The following is a 21,735-nucleotide window of genomic DNA, read 5'->3' as shown; positions in this document are numbered from 1 at the left end:
CTATTTGCAAGCGGGAGGCTCAGAAGCCTCGGCATTTGTCAGCGCTCCCCCACCCCGCGTGGTTTTGACTGACAGCCTTGGTCTCGGACTGACAGCGCTCGGCAGCTTCACCAATCGGTAACAGAGAGTCCCATCAGCCGTCTCTGATTGGCCTTCCGGGCCTTGATCGGGGGAGGGGTCGACGGCCCCCACGTGGGCGCAGGGGCGAGAAAGGGGCGGGGCGGGTGGGAAGCGGGTGCGCCCACCCGTGACGTAGAGGGGAGGGCAGAGAAGGGGGAGGGGGAAAGGAAGCTCCAAAGCGAAGCCATTTTGTGTCTAATGAATGCTGCGGCCAGATGCTCGCATCTGTCGAGCCGGGCTTCTCCTCCCCCGCCCTTCGGTGCGTGCCGCACACGATTTATGTTTTTATTTAGGAAAATAAATAAATGAAGAGAGGAGCACGGTTCGGGGCTGGCGGCCGGAACGGACGCGGGGAGGTTCAACTCCGAGGCGGGTGTTCACGTGTAACTCCCATCGCACCGGCCTCCGAGCGCCCGCTCGCTCTCAGCTCCTCATTAAGATGCAAAAGCGAACTCCAGCTCCTAATGAGGAGAAAATATAGATCCGGGGACCGCCGACGGCCCCGGGGTGCGTGCGGGTTCGCGGAGATGCTGGAGGGGAGGGTCCGGGGGCCCACCTGGGCCCGCCCACCCGGCGGTGCCCGTGGGCTCTGGGACGCTACCCTTCCAGCTTCCCAGCCTCTTGAGGGCCGCGTCCCCCAGGCCCGTCTGCCCTGACGTAACCCCGAGCACCAGAGATGGAGGCTATCGGTGTGCGGGCAAACTGGCCCCCGTTGTCGAGTGGCCTGTTTGACCGCGCGGGGAGTCCCGGAGGCGCGGCGGCGGGGGTGGGAGAGGAGTGCGCGGGGGCGGATGAGCGTCTTCGCCTCGCGGGGCGTCGAGGCTGGCGGCCGAGACGCCCACAGACTCGCACACGCGCCGCTCCGCAGGTTTCCGCCGACGCGGTGACACTGCCGAGGGCAGGCTGAAGAAACCGGGTCGGAACTCGGAACTCCCGGGCCGCGGTGAGGCCAGGCCGCCACCGCATTCCCGACTTCGCTTCCCTGTCCCCGGCTCTCAGTGAGCAGCCGCGGCGAGGGCGTATCCGTCTCCACCGGGAAGGAGCCCCGTGTGGGGACAGCGTGGACTGAGCAGGGTGTCCGCGGGAGTCGGGCTCTTCCGTCTGCGGTGCCCGCCAAGCAAGAGCCTCTGACTTCTCGGGGGTAGCCGCCGCACATCAAAGACGCTGTTTATTTGGCTTTCTGAAAAGAAGGACAAATGAACAAAGAAGAAAAGCTGGGGGCCGTGGGGTCGGGGGTGGGCCGGAGAAGGCGTAAAGAAAGGGACACCCTCAGTTCAGAGCAAATTTTTTAAGGTGGGAGGCAACTTTGGGACCACCATTTTATCAGTCCGAAATCTTGTGAAAACATTAAAGTGACAAAGTGATTTTGTTTGTTTTATAGTATCTAATTGGGCTGCTTTGCAGACCTAATGGGATTAGAGGGAGGTATCGTTTGCCGCCACTGCAGAATAAACTGATACGTTACTACCAGCCACAGGTTTTGAGGACTGTACAGCTTGTCTTTTTTTCTTTTGTTATTATTCCTGTCTTCCCTCTTTCCCCCTCCCGCCAACTAATTATTTGCTAGTAGATCGTGGGAAAAAAAAAGAGAGGAGGGGAAAAAAACCCTAGCAGTTCAGGACTATAATATATATCTATTTATTATATGTCTTTCGGTTAATTCCTGATCTGAGGAGCGCTGTTTTTCACTTCCATGCGAAAGTCACCAGCGGGTAGGGCCTGATTGCTACTTTTCATGCATAGTTTTAGACACAAGAGGGCATTGTGACGTCGCGCCCGGCGGCGCCCAGTCGCAGGCCGAGTCCGGCAGCCCCACGTGGGGGCCCCGCGCTCCCATTGGCCAGCGCTGGGCGAAGCTGCCACATTATTTTGTTACTTTTCAGTCCCTATTTGGAACTGCTCTCGCGGCAGTTCAGACCTCGTGCTCGTCTCCCTTGCCTGTCTGTGTGTGGTATCCGCAGGTCCGGGGCACTTTTTTTGGTGCGAGTGTGTGTGTGTGTGTTTGGGGGGGATTGTCGGGGCGCGAGAGGAGAGCCGAGCGGAGGGGAAGGAAGGAAGCCACAGAGCTCCCCGGTCTCGGGCTGCTTCTCCCCTCCAGCGCTCTCCTGCCTGCGCGCTCCGAGGCGGCGGTGGCGGCACCGAGCGCTCCTCGCTGGGGACTCGGCGCTCGAGCAGGGAGCAGCGAGGACCTCTTTGATGCGGCTTCCTGTGCCTGCTGGAGTTAGGATGCCACGGTGGTTGATTCCCACCTACTGAGCCCGGAGTTTCCTCCTCGGCCCTGGGAAGGGCTTGCAGCGGCGGCGGCAGTAGCAGACAGAACAGCAGGCTCTCCTCTCCGAGGGGGGGCGTCGAAGCGCCCGCGCCGGGCTCCCGCCCTCACCCTCCGGCGCTCCTGCGGCCCCAAGCCGCCACCGCGGTGCCTGCCTCCTTCCTCTTCTCGCCGAGAGCCGCCCCTGGGATCGGACCCGCGCGCCCCGGATGCTGGGGCTGCCCCGGCGCGCCTCCCTCCTGGCGCGACGCGCTGAGTGAACCGGAGGGCGCCCGCGCTTGCCCCAGGAGGGGCCCCCTAACCTCGGGACCCCGCGCCGGACCCGCCGGGTAGACGACGATGTCCGCTCAGCCCCCGGCTGTGACGCGCTCCACGCAGCGGGGGGAAGGCGGCCGGCCACAGCCCGCCGAGCCCTAGGTGCACAAAGCCCGCGCCCGCCGCCCGGCCTCGGCGCCCGCCGACGACTTTGCCGCCTGCTCCGCGGCTCTTTGTCTCCGTTTGGGGCGGGCGCCCGACTCTGGGATTTCGGTGTGAGAGCGGGCTGGGGGGGCCGGGGGCGAGCTCTCGGTTTCCCGGCCGCCCCCCGCTCGGGCTTGGCTCCCCCCTCCCCCTCATCTCGCCTGCCCGGGCTCTCGGCGCTTCCACGCTCTCGGAATCACGACCCCTCCCTGCCATGTATCCGCAAGGCAGACATCCGGTGAGTAATTGCAATTCGGTTTATTTAAGCATCTATCATGGCAGGGTAAACGAGGCAGTTTATCTGGCACCTCCATTTTGCTTGTTGCTACCTTTATAGTGTGTGCGTGTGTGTGCGCGCGCGCGCTCACACAAAGGGGATGGGATGGGGGGGCGCCGTTACGAGAGGAGGTTAATTCCGCCCTAATGGCGTGGGGGGCTGCCAGTGGTCCTGGGGAACTGTTTTCACGCTGTCCCCCGCCCCCTCGCCTAAGTCTCACAACTCACTCGTTGTGTCTCCCCCGCCCCAAAAGGGAATGGGAGCTCCTTCGTGAAAGGGATGGGAGCCCCGCGGCCAATAGGGAGAGGTTAGCCCCCCCTTCCCCCCCCCCGTCGGGGAGCTGAGAAACTTGCTGGAAAGGTTCTGGGCTGTGAGGGCGGCCCCTATGGGGGGGGGGAGGTGCGGGGGGAAAACGGGGAAAGCCAGTGAGGGGTCTGGGCAGCTTGGAGCCGGGTCTGACGCCCCCGCCCCTCCGCTGTCTTGTCCTCGCCGGCTTCAGGCTCCCCATCAACCCGGGCAGCCGGGATTTAAATTCACGGTGGCTGAGTCTTGTGACAGGATCAAAGACGAATTCCAGTTCCTGCAAGCTCAATATCACAGGTAAGGCCGGTGGGGGCCGCCCCGGGGCTGGCGGGGCGGGGGCGTCTCCGCCGCAGCTCCTGCCACCACCCCTAGGGGATCGAGCGGGCTCCCGACCCCGGGGCGGCTGGGCAGTCCGGGCCTCCTCCTTTTGTTTCCCCTTTCCGAGCGCGGCGCCTTAACCCTTTGCTGCCGGCAGCCTCCCGGCTCCCTGCGCCGCCCCCAGGGTGAGGGGTCGGGGCGCGAGCCGGCTCGCTCCGGGTTCTGGGGGTCGCGAGCTAGCGTCTGGGTCCCGCCCCCCCGCGGCCCGGATAAGTCCACTCTCTCGGCCGCGGGAAGTTTCAAGTTGTTTCACTCTATCTCCGCGTGTCGGGGATCCAAGCTCCCCTCCGCCCGAGGCTGCGGGATAAGGGGGTCCCCCCGGGGGCGGTGTCAGGAAAGTGACTCCCAGAGGCCCTTGGGTTGGGGCCTCGGAGGAGGCTGTGCAGGCGCCAAGTCTGAGCCGGCTCCTTCTGCCCTCGCAGCCTCAAAGTGGAATACGACAAGCTGGCGAACGAGAAGACGGAAATGCAGCGCCATTATGTGATGGTGAGAGGCCGGGGCGGCGTGGGCCTGGGGAGCCTGGAGCCGGGTCCCCTGACCGGCCTCCGCTGGGCAGCCCCGGAGCGGGTGTAATCCGAGTGTAACCTCTGACCCTTCACCAGCCTCCCTTAGCCCGGCCACTTGGAGGAGGGTGGGTGAGAGGAGGGGCAGAAAGAGAAACCCAAACCCCAGGCCAGGCACTTGTGCACTTCCTTTGTGCCCCATTAATTTGTGTTTTGAAGGTTCCCCAGAGGGCTGGTTGTCTTATCTTGGCTAGTAAGATAGGATTGGATCAGCCTATGTCAGGGTTGGATAAAAATCTCTCTTAGAGATCTCCTGGGAGTGTTCGAAAACTTCATTGCTTTGCAGCCCTGGGATCTAGCCAGAGTGGGACGTAAGGCCCCTCCGCCTACCCCCTTTCTTCCCCGGGGTTTCTGACAGTGGAGGAGCCTTTTAGAGGCTTTTGCCTCCACTGTACACTCAGGGACCCCCCAACTGAGAACCTCAGTGTGTAGACGTCCGCCCTTTCCCCAGTGTCTGTTCCAGCAAGTTTAAATCTTCTGTTGGTGAGGAAGGCACCGGAGGTCCTTAAGTGAGGCTCCCTCCACTGCTTTCCACATAAGAGGCCTTCGACACATTGCTAAATAACTCTCAAAGGACGAGAGGGTCCCAGTGTACACATGATTCCTTGTTGAACGAGAACCTTGTATAAACAGGATATATGGCACAGGCAGGGCTGGTGGGAGGGAGGGCCCCGCTCTTCATAATACTTTGCACATAGGATGTTCTGTTGCAATGAGAACAGCACTCATGAGCCGGTCTTCAGCTCTGCAACCCCTTTATAGCTGGCTTTGGGCTTTGACTTAAACTCCTTTAGCAGATGTATCATAAAAGTACCATTTGGCCAAAACCTTCCCCAAAGCTGATTGTGGAACACAAACAGGCTTCGGTGTCGTGCATTAACGGCAGTTCTTTTTACTTGTAGTACTACGAGATGTCCTATGGATTGAACATTGAAATGCACAAGCAGGTAAGTGCTTTAACATATATGACTAGTTTTAAAATTTTTACCTAATACACAGATTTTTTACAATGGTTCCTCCAAATGAGCCTCGTTCTTCTGTTCCTCCTCCTCCTCCTTGAAGAGTGAACGGATCCAGCCCTTGACATTCAGGGTTTGAGGCTTGGCTGATTTCTTGGACATGTTGAGCTTCTAGCGTCCGAGCTTGTGAAGTTTGTCCTGGTGTTGGATCTTGGTGGAGGAGGAAGGAGCAAAAGAAAACTTGTCCCTTCAGGATCTACTTTACAAACTCCTGAAACCCAGAGATAGCTGGCTGCTACCTGTTTTAATGTAAAATTTTCAAGAGGAAAGGCAGGAGGGTTTGTGTGTGTGTGTATGTGTGTGTGTGTGTGTACAGAAATATGATGTTCTGCCTTGATGAGATTAAACTTCAAGAGTCTTAAAAGCCAGGCTGAGCTGTCAAAATTTAAGGGAACAAGCCACCAACCGCTTCAAAATATAAAGCCAGAATGAAATACAACCCAATGCCTTATGTATATGAGGCAATTTTTTCATCTCCATCTTAATGTGAAGGCGGCCACAGTCTTTCCCATTTTTCAGAGAAGGAAGATGAAGCCGAGAGGTGAAGTAACAAGCCTGGGGCAGCCTAACCAGGACTTCTGAGATGGCTGGGGGTTGAGCTCAGCTTTGAAATCCTGAAGTCAAACCAGTTTAGCTAGTGTGGTAGTGTGTGATGGATATGTAAACTACCCCGTACTGTCACTCTTCTAATAACAGTATACCTCAAACCAGGCAAATACAAACACCTTTATCTTGGTGCATATCAGTAACTCATCCTGGGTGCTGGGCTGGGCTGTGGGAGAGGCCTGTTTGTGTATTTGGGTTCCGAGGAGAGGCCGCCTATAATTTGGCTTGGCCAGCGATTAACATTGACTTGGCAAGGAGAAATGGCGCAGGCCGGTTGTTCTCTTTAACAATTGGTGTTCTTGAAATCCCAGAAGACTGTTGACTCATTCTAGTCTTTGGTGACTGTGCTTTGAATGGATTTTCTGCTCTAAATGAACAGTGGTTTACAAGGTTTAAATTTCGCTCTTTAAGGGGGCAGGGCCCAGGGCAGGTGAGAAGGGCAGGTGACCTCTGGAATGCTTGTAGATTCCTGTCTGCCCACTCCAGTGGCTTCGCAGAGAGTCTTTGGAATCTAGTTTCCTTTCCCCTCCTGGAGGGAACCCCAGTGTTGGGTGAAGGGCAGCCAGAAAGGGACCTGAGTTTGTTGAGGAATCTGGGGAGGCACATGAAGGCTACCAGGTTTTTACTTCTTGACCCACGGGAATTGTAAACAGACACCACTTTGTAAGTAAAGATGTTTCTCCTTGGGAGTCTGGGCTAGAGACTGCCCAACTTCAGGTGGAACTGACTGGGTCTGACTGATCCAGTAAGAATGTGTGCAGTGCAACCGGGGTCCCAGGTGTTCAAGGGCCTTGGGCTGTTACGCAGGATGCAACCTCCTCCCTTTCTCCACCCCCTCTTTTTTTGTCCTCAGCGCTTGGTATCTTGGGTGTGTTTAAACAGGGTAATTGCACCCAGGTTTAAAAGTTATAGCAGCCGTTCTTCTAAGAGCTTCGTAATTAAGGTGTAATATGTCGTTGCATGTTGAGGTCTGCATGGGTGGTGTTCCCCGTGTCTGTGAGTGGATGGTTCTTTGGCACAAAGGATCCACCTTGGCTGGTGGAGCGAAGCTGTTCCTGGAGTCTTGGGGACACTCTGAACCCGGGAAGAGTTATTCACCTTCCTAGCACGTTCAGTGGTGGGGTTTGCATAAGGAGCAGCTGTGTGCATCTGGGACTTCTGGCCAGTCCCCAAAGCAGGTTCTTAGGGGGAGAATGCCTAAGGTTTGGCGACATGGTCTCATTTAATCCTGTCAGCTGCCAGAGGCAGATAGATGTATTCTTTGCCCTCTTTCTGTAGGAGAGGAAACTGAGGCTTCAGGGAGGCGAGGAGGGCAGACCTAGGACTCAAATCTGGGCCTCTGGCTTCTAAACAGTACTTTACCCTGTTTGCCACTCACCTTTGCCTTCCAGCCTCAGCTCCCACTTGCTTCCCAGCAGGAGTGTTCCGTGCTCTGAGTTCAGGGCCTTTGCCGGTTTTATGGCAATCTCTGAGTTGGGTGAAATCGCCCGGTGGCTGTGTAGGAACAGAGAGGCGAGGAGGTGAAGAAACCCTGCACTGAGAAATGCAGCCCTGACCTCCTGAGGCTGGCCACTCCCTAGGCGTGCAAGGGTTCTGCAGAAGAAAACCGGCCACTAATTGTAGTGTGGGTCTTGGGTGCATTTGGCGGATGGTGGTTAGGCCTGAGCAAACAAGTTTATCAGCTGACCTGTTTAGCGGTTGACTGGTGTTTTATCTGCACACACAATCAAGTGACTGGAGTGCTTGAATTATTCATGCAATGTCCTGCCCTCTAGACTTGACTGTTCGTGTGATTACATCTGCCTGGAACAAACAGGCTGGATTCTTCATCTTGAAGCTGGGGGTGGGGGTGGGGGGGCGGGGACTGTCTGTACTTTTATATAATGGATGCTCTCCAGAGCTAGCACCTTGGGGACTGTGGCAGTCCTCAGCCTGCGCGCTCCCGCTCTCTCTTTCTTTCTCTCTCTCTCTCTCTCTCTCTCTCTCTCTCTCTCTCTCTCACACACACACCTCTTACCAGCACCCCCACATATTTTTTTCAAAAGCCTTTTGCTGGCTCTATGGGAAATGCCTATTAGTTGGGAACCTCAGGTTCTACCAGATGGGCCTGAGTATTGACAGAGGGCAGCTGATGAGGTGCGTCCAGCCCATTTTTATTTTACCGAGGGGTTAAACTCACTGTGGCTGGCTCCTCTCCTAGCTGTTTCTCTGTCTCCCTCTCCGTTCCTTTTCCAAGCTTTCAGATCCCAGAGAAGCAGTAAATGGTTTCTCCTCCCCTCCCTCCCTAATTGTGGCAAAGCAGAGGTTACAGCATCGTGGGCCTGGCCCGAGATTTCAAGAGGTCACCCACCTCCTCCAAGCCTCTGCTTCCAGGCAGGATGTCAAGGGTGATTCAGCAAGGCCGGGGAGGCGATGATGGCTGGCCAGCTCGTCAGTTTCCATCTTGTTCCTGCAGAGGCTGAAGCTCTCCAGTGTCAGCCACAAATCACCAGCGTAGAAACAAGCACTCCAGAGCAATCGTAGTGCATTGGGTTTGAGGCACTGATGCTCTGAGAAGCTGGGGCAGGCTGTCTTTTCACGCCCCTGCTGGTGAGCGCTAAGGTTTTTGGAAGAGCACCAGAGGCCTTTTGATTTGGGGACAGTGTCATGCCCCCACTTTCCTGTCACCAAGCAACACTTCTTCTAACTTTCTGTTCTAACTGGGAGAGCCCTTTGGCATCTCCTGCAGACCTTTCATGTCACAGATGAGGAAACTGAGGCCCAGGGAGGGGAGCCGAGGTATCCAGTCCCATGTTAGCAGAGGAACTGCCGCTGCCACTTTTCCTCCTGACCCCCAGGTCTCTTAGCAAAACTCAAGAAATGAAGAGCGCTTATTTACTAACTAATGGCACTCTGTGTCTTTAATTATGGTTGCTTCTTTCTGTGTTATCTCAGGAGGCTAAGGCCACAAACCTGGCAACACCAAAGTCCCCCATTTCTGGTTGTATAACCATATCAGATGAATCATCTTTGCCCGCCCAGGGTCCTCTTCTGAACCGATAGCTATTTGCACAACTAATGATTCAGTGTGCCTAGTAATAAACACAACGCGTAACTAGCAATCCTGGAGGTGAGGGTCACAGGTAAGGTAAAGTGATAAAACCTGTGACTCTTTCATCTAAGGATGGGGGTGGCCATGAACATGGCTGAAGAGGGAGATGGGACATCTTCATTTGTCATTGCCCTTCTCTGGGTCCTCATACCTACATAAAAAGGGGCTTGGGCTGGAAGACCTCTAGGGATAACATCTTGAAGTTTTGTGGCCGCTGTGAAGGTGTGGGTGGCCAGAGAGGGCCAGCAGGTGGTGAGGTTACCAAAATCCTGCCCAGGAATCAAGCCTGTCTTGGTGAGGAGAAGGTGGAACACTCAAATTGAAGGGGACGTGGGTCTTCATACTAGGGCAGTGCCTATTTGTGTGGCATCTGAGTCGAGCTAAGAAAAAACTTTTGAGTATCATTTATTTTGGTCAGAATGCTGGCATCCAGGAACTGCTCTACGCCCTGATTTCCTTCTGACTTTCTTGCCTTGTCGCTTTTCTCCGGAACAGTCTCTCCTCTAGTCATGCTCGCCTGGGGTGCCTGCCTTGCTCCACTTTGGGGTCCACCAAGCTCCAAGCTCCCATCACCCTGTCCTGTCCACCTAGGAGGAGCCTGCCTCCCAGGCCCCCAAGACTGCATCTCACACCAGCCTTCTCGGGACCCCCTCTTCCTTCTTGCTGATGGAGTTGTCAGAGTGAGGGTCTGTGTGCTTTCCTGGCTCTTTTCCTTCTCATCCATTTGATCACTGAAATGACCTGGGAGATGGGCACATGGTCCCTGTGTTTACCCTCCAACCAAGGAAACTGGTCCTGGATGGGGACCTGGCTCCTTACTGAAGACTCTCCATGAATCCTGCTGGACCAGGAGCTCCTGGAGGGCACGGAGCTCTTCTTTCTGTCTGTGGCTTCCTCCTTCCCCAGCTCAGACAGGAAGGGTCTAGCCTAGGTCAGAGGCCCTTTGTTTCCTTTTTTGTTGTAGGAATGAGTCAGCCAAGGGATGAATTCCCTTTTCCTTCCTGCGCAGGGGGGGAAATGTTTTTCCATCCCGTTTGTACACAATCCTGGGATGCCAGGGGCAAAAAGATGATCCAGGCTAGACCTCAGTGGGGTGCCCGGCTGCCATCTGCATGCAGGAGGTCCTCCTACACCCCCATAGCTGGGGGGCAAGCCCCTCTGCTCAGGACTCCTACGTGCACTTAGCACAGAATGGGTGCTAAGTAAACAGGTTGCTTTTCCTTTGCTCAGAACTACTGGGCTGTCAGAGGGTGTGAGTGAGATGGGGGTTGTTCGTTGCCGGCTGGCCGCCCGGCTCTGCAGGCTTCCTCCTGCTGCTTCCTACCGCTCACCATCCAGTTTCTCCATCAGTCAAATGAGGGGGTTGGACTGATCCCCCAAACGATTATTAGGGGCCTAGGATGTGCCGGGTGTGGTCTGGGGCTTGTTCCACAGACACCCTTCCCTCCACGGGGGAGTCGGGCATCTAAATAAGTCATTGCAATGCAGTGAAGTAAGTGCTAACGGGGCCAGTGTCACAGGAGGAGCCCCCAGGGACAGAAGGGCTCATCCTTCCTGGGAAAGGGGAGTCGGGTCAGAGAAGACTACACCGAAGGGCTGTTACTTGAGCTGCGTCTTAAAGGGAGGGCCGCATTCGTTAGGCAGGAGCCGCCAGGGGAGGCTCCTCCGGGGGTGGCAGCAACAGTGCTTGGAAAGGCAGCCAGGTGTGTCCCGGAAGCCACAAGTCCACAAGTCTTGGGAACGGGGCGGGGAGGGGGGGACTCCACTTGGGGCAGGAGGTGAGGTGGTGACATGTTGCAGCCAAGTGATCTCCAAGGCCTCTCTGCTCTCACACTCGCCGCTCTGTGGCTCTTCGGTCCCCAGATGGTTCTCCAGGGCTGGCCCAAGTCCATCTGCCGGGCCGGGGCGGGGGGCCGCTTCCTGCAGTCTGTGGCCTGCTTCCCCACCGTCATCTGCTGGTTTGAACTTTACTCCCCAAAGTGGCATTGTCGTCTTGCTCATATTGGTAATTCTGTAATGACTGGTTATGACCCGCCCCCTCCCCCATATTTAATTCTCATCAGCCCAGCTCTCCACTTTGCTATTAATGATAGCAGCCAGCAAAATAGCTTTCAACATGCCATTGACAGTCTGGTTTAAGAGAGCACTTGAACTAGTGCTAGACAGCTGAAAGCACCCATAATTGTGTACCAGAGTGAGAACTGCGCACTCAAGGGCCTTGTTTTTATATGCTTAAAGGGACAATATCTTGTTTTCAAGATCACAGCCAAGATGCTTTCTCTCCCCTTCTCTCTTTGCTTTTCTCCCTTGGCTTTTGCTTTTCTCTTGCCTTTCAAAATAAATGTTCCTTCTCAGGTTGAGGCTAAGGAGAAACTTAGGGAAGGGGGGGAATCTCCTGCTGCCACAGAAGTAAGGGTTGGTGCCGCCCCCGAGGGTCTTCTGGAGGAGATTATGGGGGAGTTGCAATTCTCCCCAGCGGTGATGTTGAGTTCTTTTGTTTGCTAGGGATGTTGCACGGTGAGCATGTGGGTGGAGCGAGCAGGCTTCCAAACTATCACCTTGTCACCGTGGATGTGCAGGCAGAGGCCATCTGACGGGGGAGGGGTCAGCCTTTGGGGAGTCAGATCAGGGACCTCGAAGTCCCTCAAATCGGATTCCAGGAGGCCGTTCTTCTGCAGAGGCCCCTCTGGAAATCGTGAGGATGGGGAGGTCAGGGACTTGCCTTCTTCAGGGGAGGTTCATCCCAGCTTGGGATGAGCCAGGGGACCCATTTCCTCAGCCCTGAAGATTCTGCCTGAGAACAAAGACCTCCCTCCCCTTCACCCCAGTGATGTCACGACTTTGAAGGTTCAACAACCTTTTAGGAAGAGGCTCCCTTCACTCGCTGTCACCAAAACTTCCCCTGACCAGTTGCGTCCTTTGAAGGGTGAAGGAAGAACCAAGTTCCCAGGAGTGGGGCTGAGATTGCAGGGAAGCCCCTTTGGGGTTGAGTCTGGCTGTGCCCATTGCCCTGTCTTCTCAGAGGCACCCGGTTTCATTCACCCGCCACATGAGTGACACAGGCGGGGTGTGGGGCAGCTGCCGCCATCCCCAGATAATCCCAAGGGAAAGCCTTTATCAAGGATAGAGTGAAAATTTGATCTACCAAATATTGTAGATGATAATAATAGAGCCTTTCGTATTTCTGTAGCACTTGATTGTTTGCAGAGCAGATCAGACATTTGCATCTTAGAAACCTAAACTCACAGGCATTTGGGTCCAGGACACACACACACCAGGAGAAAAGCATCAGAGCCTGGCACGAAAGGCCTGGCGTGTGAAGATGACCTGTATACTTCAGGGTGCCACAGGGCTGTGTTCTTTTCTTTATTTTTATTTTTTTTTAATTATTTTTTTTTGCTGTACGCGGGCCTCTCATTGTTGTGGCCTCTCCCGTTGCGGAGCACAGGCTCCGGACGCGCAGGCTCAGCGGCCATGGCTCACGGGCCCAGCCACTCTGCGGCATATGGGGTCTTCCCGGACAGGGGCACGAACCCGCGTTGGCAGGTGGACTCTCAACCACTGCGCCACCAGGGAAGCCCGCGGGGCTGTGTTCTTAAACTGGGGCTGGGTTTGGGAGGGGAGGAGAGCAGAGCCGTGTGGAGGCTCTGAGCGCCCTGAGGGACGAGACCATTCTGCATTCAGAGAGGCCCCTGAGCCCGTACTGGGTGCACGGTGTACATTTGGTGGGGGACTCCGGGACTGTATGTTCCAGTTTGGGGGTCTTCCTTACCCTGTATAGCGTCACGGACCTTCTGGGAAGGATACCAGGCTTTCTCAGGTTTCTGAGAGAGGCCTGTGGTTGCGAAAGTCCTGCTGGTAGGAAGAAATATGTGTCATAAACCTGTATTATAATGTGCCTTTGATAGGCTTAACCGTTTCCCCCCCCCCCCCCCCCCCCCCGTCTCACATGACAGGACAGTTGAAATGTGAGAGGGGCAGAAAGGGAGGGGGGTGAGGAACGAGATAATTGGGGAAAGATGATAAAGCAGAGATATGGGGGGGGGGGATAAGGAATGGGGAAGCACCAGGGAAAGCATGCTGAATTTGGCTTACAGGAGCACCTGAGTAGCAGGAAGCAAGGGTTAATGGCTTGGAGGTAAATTAGTAAACGATGCCTGTCATGCCTTAGCTATCTGTTTGGGCCTGGAGTTCCAAGTGTTGGGGCCTTATCTCATTGCCCTTTTAAATCCTTGATAACCATTGTTCACAGCTCTTCGACTTTTTTTTTCTCCTTAATTCCGAATGAGAACTTTTTAGTTTGTACTGGGAGGCTACATCTTCCCTCAAACGCAGAAAGAGTTCTTTCCACCAGTTCTGCAACCTGGGGGCAGGGCAGGGGACTCTTCCTGCCTGGTTGGCTGGGGAGGTTTCGGTTTTAGACTCCTACACCACCCAGCCAATAGGTGAGGACTATGTGACAAAGGGCTGGAAGAGGAAGGGCCCCTACCCAGTCCCCAAACACTTCTCAAGGGAGGGCCCTCAACAGATCCATCCTGCTCCTGGTCTGAAACTGAGCATCCTGGCGGGAACGTGCTTTGTGAACCAGTGGTGATATCTGCTAGGGTGGAGCGGGGCAGTTTAGTGTGTCTGGGGGGCAAGGGATGGGAGGCAATCCTCCAGCTGAGGTGCGAGCGGGGTACGGGGACTATCAGACTTCCTGCCCGGGAAGAGGTTGGGCAGACTCATGGGCCTGGGAGAAGCTGCAGGTGATACCAAATGGTCTGGAATGGGAAGAGAGTACCCATGAGATCGGGCAGTTGGAGGTAGGGAGCGGGCCAGGGCTGATCAGTCAGTGGGTGCTTTAGCCTCTCCTTAAACCCTTACTCTGAGAAGAGAAGGGGGCCCTTCCTCAGAGATCCCTTACCCGTGGAGGGTGCTGCAGTCCAGTGCTCATCTTGCTTTGCCTAAGAGCAGAAGTCCTAGGGCAAGACTCCTGAGGAGTTGAGGTTGATGGCCCCATCTCCCAGGACCTCACACTTTATCCCAGAGAAACGGTATCCCCATAAAGCCAGCCCGAAACGAGGAGAAGCATTAGAGCCCCCAAAGAGCTGCCCTCCCCCTGCCCCAGTTCTCCCACTGTTGGCTTGACGCTGGTCTCTGTGTCACCTGGCACTTGTGTGTGGCACCAGGGAGCCTGGCCTGCAGGAACTCCTTAAGGTGGTGGTGGTGGGGTGTGTGCATGGATGGTCTTCTCTCTTAGCCTTTTCCAGTTTCTCTCTAATCTCTTACCTGGTTCTCACCCCACTTCTCAAGGGATCTCCACCTGGCTCTCCCTCGCTATCCCCCTGACTAGGTCCCTGTCTTAATCCCCCTCTGGTGCTGTAGGAACGTTGGGCATTTCCCAGGCCTCCAGGTGGTGGGTCTTTGATAAACCCTTTTTCATGAAGGTGCCAGTGGAATCAGAGTTTGTCTATCAGAAGTCAGTTGGTTCTCGAAGGGGTATCCTGGGAAGTTACGTGCAGAGCCCAGGGAGATGGCCTGTCCTGGTGGCTAGGAGACAGGCTTGGAAGTCATACAAACTTAGTTTTGAGTCCTAGATTAGGATCTACTGGCTGTGTGACTTGGGACAGGCCATTTCTCTCTGCGAACTGTAATTTGTAATGGGAATGATGAGAATGCCTACCTGTTGGAGTGGTACTGCCTGATAGAACTTTCTGCAGTTGTGGAAGTGTCTGTCTTATTGTCCAGTACGGTAGCCACCAGCCACATGGGGCTGTTGAGCCTTGGAATGTGGCTACTGTGACCAAGGAACTGAGTTTCAAACTGAACTTTGATTAACGTTAGCTAGCCACGCATGGCCGGTGGCTTCATGTATTGGACTGTGCAGTTATAGAGCGTGTTTTGAGGATAACGTGAAGTGATGCATATTAACTGCTTAGCACAGTACCTCCCTTGTGTGTGGGGAGACCTCAACAGGGGATTCTCACAACAGAACAGCCCCCAAAGTTGCCAAGGCCTCAGAGAGCGAGGACCAGCTCCTTGGTGTTGCACATGTTGTAACTCTTCCCAGAGCCCTTTCTCCTTTGTGACTTGTTGGCTCCACATGCCAGCCCTACAGTGTGGACACCAGGAGCCCCACCTAACAGTAGGAACACTGACGTTTCAAGAGGTTAAGTGACCCGATTGCAGTCTCACTGTGGACCAGGGGCGGGTTCAGAACTGGAAACTCAGCTTGTTTCACTTGGACCAGTAATCTTTATCCAGAGGCCACATGAAGGTGTGGTCTCCTGTGGTCTCCACGCTGGCCCACCCTCAGACCCACCTGTACATCAAGGCTTTGATTCCAGTGTTGGGAAGTCCTCAGGCAAAGCTTTTTAAGAATTCAGTGAAACGTGAGTGTCAGTGACTGAGGTTTCTCAACCTGGGCACCGTTGTCATTTGGAGGCCAGATAATTCTCTGTGGCGGGGCTGTCCTGGGCTTCCCGGGATATTGAGCAGCATCACTTGCCTTTACCTCCTAATTTCCAGTAGCACCACTTCAGTTGTGACACCCAAAAATGTCTCCAGACACTGCCAGTGTCCCTGGGGGAGCAAAATCTGCCCTGGTTTAGAACCCTTGATGAGGGGGAGGAATTCTGGCTCCCGAGCCATTGTCTTGCTTGTGTGACCTGGGGCAGCTGGGCCCTCTCTGGGCCTCATTTTCTCCATCTGTGAAATGAGATGTTGAATGTGCTGGTGGTTTGGGAGGGGGCCAGTCTGAGAGGGAGCAGATCGTTTAAGCAAGTTTCTAAATAACTGATCTTGATTTTTATGGCCTATGAGATGCCACCATTTCTGCCATCCTTGTCTGGGGAAGAGAGGCCCCTCTGACCCTTTTAATCTAAGGAGGGGCCATGCTGTTGGGTTGTGAACTCAGTGGTGGGGTGGGGTGTCCTTCCCCGACACCTCATTTTCCCCTTCCCACCACCCAGGTTTCCCAGAGAGCCCCTGTCCTTAAAAAGTCATACCGCTGACCTTACAGGGAGACTCCCAAAATTTAACAAACTGCCTCTGCAAGGGTAATGTGACTTTTACAGCCTGTTGAGGGGCAAAGGGAGATTTGCATAATGTTCCAAGGGGGATTAGGTGGCTGGGGGTTGCCATGGCAACGCCACAGGGATGAATTGAGAATTTTCCCTCCTGGCGGGAGTTGGCCTGTGGAGTCTGGGAAGGTGGGGGAGGGGGCCGGGGGTTATCTGAGGGGAGGGAGGGAGGGATGGGGGGGGTTGGTGGGGTCTGCCGCGCCTGGGATGAATGGGCAGTGTTGGGAGAAGCTGTAATCTGAAAAGGCTTTCCCTGTTCCATCTACACAAGCAAGCTCTTTGAGGGCCATTCCCTGGAGTGGGGGTGGGAGGCAAGCAGAGTTTAATGTGTTTGGGAGCCAAGAAATTAAAGTGAACAAATATTTAAAGATTATTGGATCTTGTTAACAGGAAGCCAGGTGGATGGAAACTGAGAGTCTGAGAAATGAAAGTCTCTGAGTCTTAGAGCCAGGGAGGGACTTGGCTGTCACCTTTCCAGGTCCCTCCCATGGAGTGGTGTCCACGCCCGTGTCCCTGTAGGGTTGTCATTGAATGCTCCCCAGGACAGGGTCCTCACTTGCACACAGCACCTAATTTGTTTTTGAGAGCTCTGATTATTAACTTGGACCCAAATCTGCCTCCTTCATGCAATGGAAGCTGAGGTCCTGGGGCGGAAATGCAGGTCTCCAGACTTGGCGTGGCCAACTCTTCCCAGGGTCAGTGGCCTAGATGCTTCCTCTGTTCTCCCACCCACGCCACTCCCCCGCTTCCTCACTCAGCGTCACCATTCCCAATTCCCTCACTCCCTAGACTCTTGGCAGAAAATGTCCAAGATTTCTGGTGGGCACAGAAAAGGAAGGCGGGATTCCTTTCAGGGGAGCACGTGGGAAGGTCATGTCACAACTCGGGGCCCCCAGACTCCCTTGCTTTTCATCTGTCCTCGCTGGGTAAGGGCAAGTGTGTTAAATCCTCTCTGCCATCTTTACTCTGTGTGAAGGGCACGGGGACCAGTGTCACAGGCTGGCCCCAGCCAGCGTCCCCTTCCTTCCCCCGGGAGACAGATCCTCAGGGTCACACCAGGGCTGGGCCTTTTTTTGTTCCGAGCCCTCCCGGCATAAAGAATTCAGCAGGCTTCCTCGGAAGCATAAATATTTAATGGCGTTGTAGTTATATATAATTTGATCAATATGTCAATGCTAAAAGGGCCTTTAAGGAGGCTCACCTATCGTTGAGTGATCTGTGATGTAAACCTCCCCAGCCCCAGCAGGAGCAGGGCTCATTATCTCCCGGGCTGCTAAGTGGGTCATTTACTCCCCCCTTCTTAAAAGACATCGTGGAGCTGCTCTCCCCTAGAGCCAGTGCCTGGCGGGGATGGAGCAGGGCCTGGGAACCCGACACTGGCTTTTGCTGGAGGCCTCACACCTCCCTGTCCCTGGACTTCCTTCTCTCTGGTGATAAAACACCCACTTGCTTTATTTCAGAGCTCTCTGAGCTTGGTCCGAGGAGAAACTGCTTGGCAAGGAATTTCATCTCTTAGTCCAATAATTGAGGGCCTGGCAATTTAGGATTGCCTAGGAAATGCAGTGGGATACTTCAAGGTAAAATTGCTCAGATGCATTGTTCTGGGATCTCCCAGTATTTGATTGCGGGGTGACGGTGGCACCTGGCTGCTACCGCTTCCTGCTTCTGCATGGCCCCCACCCTCTCCCTGGGCCCCTGTGATGTTAATTCAAGACAGGCAGACTCACTTTGAACCCCCCAGGACCTGAGTCAGAGAACCGGGTAAAACCCGATCCAAATTCAAGAACCCCAGAGCAGACCAAGTGTCCACCCCAGACACACATGCTTCAAGAGGAGTAACCCGAGGCCCAGCCACCAGTCCAGAGGTCACATGGCCTGTCAGACACAGAGCTGGGGGGAAAGCACCATTTCCACATGACTTGGGGTGTAACTCACGTCTCACATAGGTATCTTTTCCTCAGCTCGTTTTTCTCGCACACGTCCAGAAAAGGGGCTCCAGAATCACACCACGCTGTTCTTCCCAAGACGCTGGTTGTCCCGTGAAGAAATCCTTGTTTTAGAAGTGAATCCGGGAACCTAGGAGCAGCCCTTTGGCTGCCTAATTGCTGTTACTTCCCACTAAATGAGACACGTTGAAGAGCCCTTGCCTGGCTGTCTTCAGCTCCTTGTGAATCACGGAAAGAACCCGGACAGGAGCTGCTTGACACTTACAGATAGGACATCACTGCTCTTGTCTGCTCCGTGACTGTTATGTGCAGTACGGCTGATGGACACATTCGAATGGTTTGTGCCATGAAGACTGGTCCTGGGGGCCAAGCCCAGCCAGCCCCAGCCTAGCCCACTACCCGGCATCCATCCATGTCTCGAGTTGGCTTGCCTCTTCTCTGCTCATCTTTTTAAACTCACGTTCTGCTCTGTTTTACTGAGCTTTCTGGAGGAATCGATGCGTCACAGAGCAACTCCGGAATGTTTAGCATTCTCAAACTCTGAAAGATGGCTCCTGGATCTTATAATTTATTCAGTTCATCCCTCTGTTTTGCAGACAACAGAATTGAAGCCCAGAGGAGGGAAGGGATTTGCCCAAAGCCATGCAGCTAGATTGGAGGCCGAGCTGGGAGGCAACGCCAGGTCATTTCTGTGTGGCTCCGGGGTCAGAACATGCTCTTTAAAGCGGCCAGGTTCCTCCCTCTCCTTGTTTTTATTGGGCTGAGGTTAGACTGAAGTGTGCATTTTCAAGAGCTGATCGGTCCAGACGACCTGGCAGTTTAAATACCGGAGAGACGGTCTCCTGGAAGTGGCTGTCAGCTGTGACTTGAGCAGGCAGTTAAATTAAAAAAAAAAAAAGCTGAAGCCTGGCTGGGTGCTGCCGGTCAGGAGCAAAAGGTTGCTTGGGGTGTGGACCAAGGGCAGATTCCACCTCCCTTCATTCCGTGTGTCGTGGGTCAAAGGCCCAACGGATGGGAACAGCAGCAAAACGTGAATGCAAGGGTGTGGCTGGAGCAGTGAGTGTACTTTGAGAAAGCTCTGGCGCCCTCCGTTTACAGCAGGATGGTTAGAGGTTCTGCTCTAATGAGATGATCGCGTGAATGGGAGTCACTAAGGCGCGTGGAGCAGACTGCTCTTTGGGAAGCTACGCTCGCCCCCCCCCCCATCTTGTGTTCCGTCATTTATTGCCTAACAGTCTGGACGGGGACACAGGGCAGAGGTACCTCCTGTGCCTAGTTGAGAGCGCAGATTCCGGATTTCGCAGGATCTCTGTGCACGCTTCTCTCTCTGAGCGGCTGCTCTGTCTGCGTTGAGTAGATTAGTTCCTTCTGAGGAACGATGTTTTTCCACCAGCAAAGCTGCCTTCTTTGAACCACACTTGAAAAGAAACTTTCAAAGGCAGCACCAGGCTCCCCAAACACCTTTTTCCAAAGGAAGCCGTCCTCCCGCTGCCTGGCACCCGCCACCTCCCAGGTTCTCCTTCGAGGCTCTGACTCAAAGGCAGTGGCCTTTTGGGACCAGGATGGAGGAAGGATGAAGGTCCACCCCGTGAGCCCCAGCTGCCTTATTGATAACAGGGTGCCCCGAAGGCCAAAAGGAGCTTTCCAACGTAGGATCTAGCTCCGATTTGTGATTTGTGACCTGTCCCGATTGTTAAAGTCACACGTCTTGATTCTTTTTTTTCTTTCCTTTCTTGGAAGTGATGTTTAGAGCTTGTTTGAGTTGGATCAAATGCTGTTTTAACAGCTGCCCTAATCGGAAATGCTGTCAATTATTAACCCTGACAGTAGTTTTTCTTTCAAAAATACTTCTCTGAGCTCCCTCAAAATGTCAAAATTTGGCTTCTTGGTAGGAAGTCGTTTAGTGATGTTGCTTAATTGCCAAGCGTCAGTTTCCCCATCTGAAAACTGGAGATTTATAAGAAGTGCCTTCCCTGTAGGGTTCTTGTGAACTCACACATGCAAAATGCTTGGAACAGCTGGGTCGGCGGATGTTAGCCATTATGATTATCGTTGTTGTTAAGAGTGGTTCTGTCCGGTCAACTTTCTATTTGCAGGAGCTTCCACTCCTGCCGTCACCACCCTCAAAAAAATAAACATGAAAAGAAAAAGCGTTTAGGGAACAGTTTTCCTGTTCATTCTTTGACGCACCAGCGTGCGCTGAGCCCGTTCTCAGGGTTGGATGGTCTATGTAGAGAAGACCGAGACTCAATTCCTGCTTGCACGTGGTGGGGAGACCAGGAGGGGAGAGCTGCTCCCCGGCAGGGGATGGTCCCAGCTGGGAGGGATGGGATTGCATGCTTTCTCCACCCCCGCTTCCTCCCAGAAAAAAAAACCCAGACACGAGGACAGGGACCAAGTGTGACACCACCCCCTTCCCTCTGCCCTCCCCCAACACTGTACAGTCCTAACTCGTGGCGGCCAGAGTCCTTCCTGCCACTCGGGGAGGCCGCTTTTCATTAAGTCTGGGCCCCAGGAGAGAGCCTGAAGGCCGATAGCCCAGGCCTCCGGAATATTGCACATCTGTGTGGAGCTGTTCTGCTGGCCCTTGGTAGATGTGTGGGGTTGGGAGGCAAGAACTGCTCCCTGTGGGTGGAAGGGTGAGATGAGAGGGGACTTGGTCTGAGCCCCCCACAGGGCTTCTGAGCGACCCAGCCGTGGTCACCTAGTAGCCCGGATGCCAGGCTTGAACCAGTCTTGAACCAGGCAGAGCTACATGAAATCCCGGCAGATTTTTCCTCATAACCAGAGGATGCTGGGCTCTGGACCAGGCCCTGCAGGGGAAGGTCCCACCTGGGGGCAGCCCGTGGCTGCACATTTGCTAAAAGATGTGGGTAGAGGGAAGGTCAGCTACTTTTCGTTTTGTTCCTTTATCTACCAAGATCTTGACACTTGACCTGTTTGCTAGAGGAAGTAAGCAACAGCTGGGACTCCTTTATAACCACCCACCCCCAAAACAGTGAGAGCTGTAGTTGCTGAGCAGGCCAAAGTGATGGGGAAGGTTCAGAGCCTGCACCTGCCTTCCTGGCTGTAGAGGGGGCAGCAGCCAGAGCCCAGTGGGCGGCTTGTGGCTGGTCTGGCTTGGCCACTGCCTCACCCTGTCGATGAAGGACTTGTGCTGCTGTCCACCCTACCTCCTGGTTGTAGGTCACCACTCCGTCCACCACTGCCCCTCCCCCAGATGCCCCCCACAGTGGGGCAGGCCCAGATCCCCGGCCAGGGGCCACTGCAATCTGAAGTCTCGAAAAATAAATGCGGGGAGGCCAGCGAGATTCTTTTGGCTCAACATTTACTGAGCGCCTACTATGTACCAGGCTCTGCTATGCCAGTCATTTGAGGTAAGAAGCCTTGGACCAGTGAGCTCCCTAGCAGTGAGGATGGTTTATTTTGTTTATTTCTCTTTGCTTTTTGTTTTAAATAAAACTTTCTATTCTTATTTGGCGCATAAACATGTGACCGTTGAGTGATTATGTTGCTCTTACAGGTTTGGACTGATTTGATTGTTTCTAGAACTCCTGACGTGTGCAACCCTGACTCTTATATTTTATCCCCCTTGCCCACTATCAATCAATTTGGGGGAAGAAAAATGAACATAAGTGAG

At 54.4% G+C, this 21,735-nt stretch overlaps 1 protein-coding gene across 8 annotated transcripts in view; it reads left to right on the top strand.

Annotated features, from left to right (window-relative positions):
• Positions 1–2,019: 2,019 nt before the first annotated feature.
• Positions 2,020–21,735, top strand: part of TLE3 (TLE family member 3, transcriptional corepressor) — a 47,297-nt gene continuing 27,581 nt past the window's right edge. For all 8 annotated transcript variants that reach the window (XM_082616695.1, XM_082616693.1, XM_082616694.1 and 5 more), the window contains exons 1-4: positions 2,020–3,086; positions 3,625–3,725; positions 4,229–4,292; positions 5,272–5,316. In XM_082616695.1, the coding sequence (XP_082472821.1) occupies positions 3,063–3,086; positions 3,625–3,725; positions 4,229–4,292; positions 5,272–5,316 (234 nt within the window). In that variant the 5' untranslated portion in view covers positions 2,020–3,062. The remainder of the gene's footprint in view (positions 3,087–3,624; positions 3,726–4,228; positions 4,293–5,271; positions 5,317–21,735) is intronic.

Source organism: Mesoplodon mirus (genome assembly GCF_964341445.2).
Source record: "Mesoplodon mirus genome assembly, chromosome: 4".
In the NCBI taxonomy this organism is placed as follows: Eukaryota; Metazoa; Chordata; class Mammalia; order Artiodactyla; family Ziphiidae; genus Mesoplodon; species Mesoplodon mirus.
The sequence above is the reverse complement of the archived record's forward strand: the minus strand, read 5'-3'. Positions and strand labels throughout refer to the sequence as shown.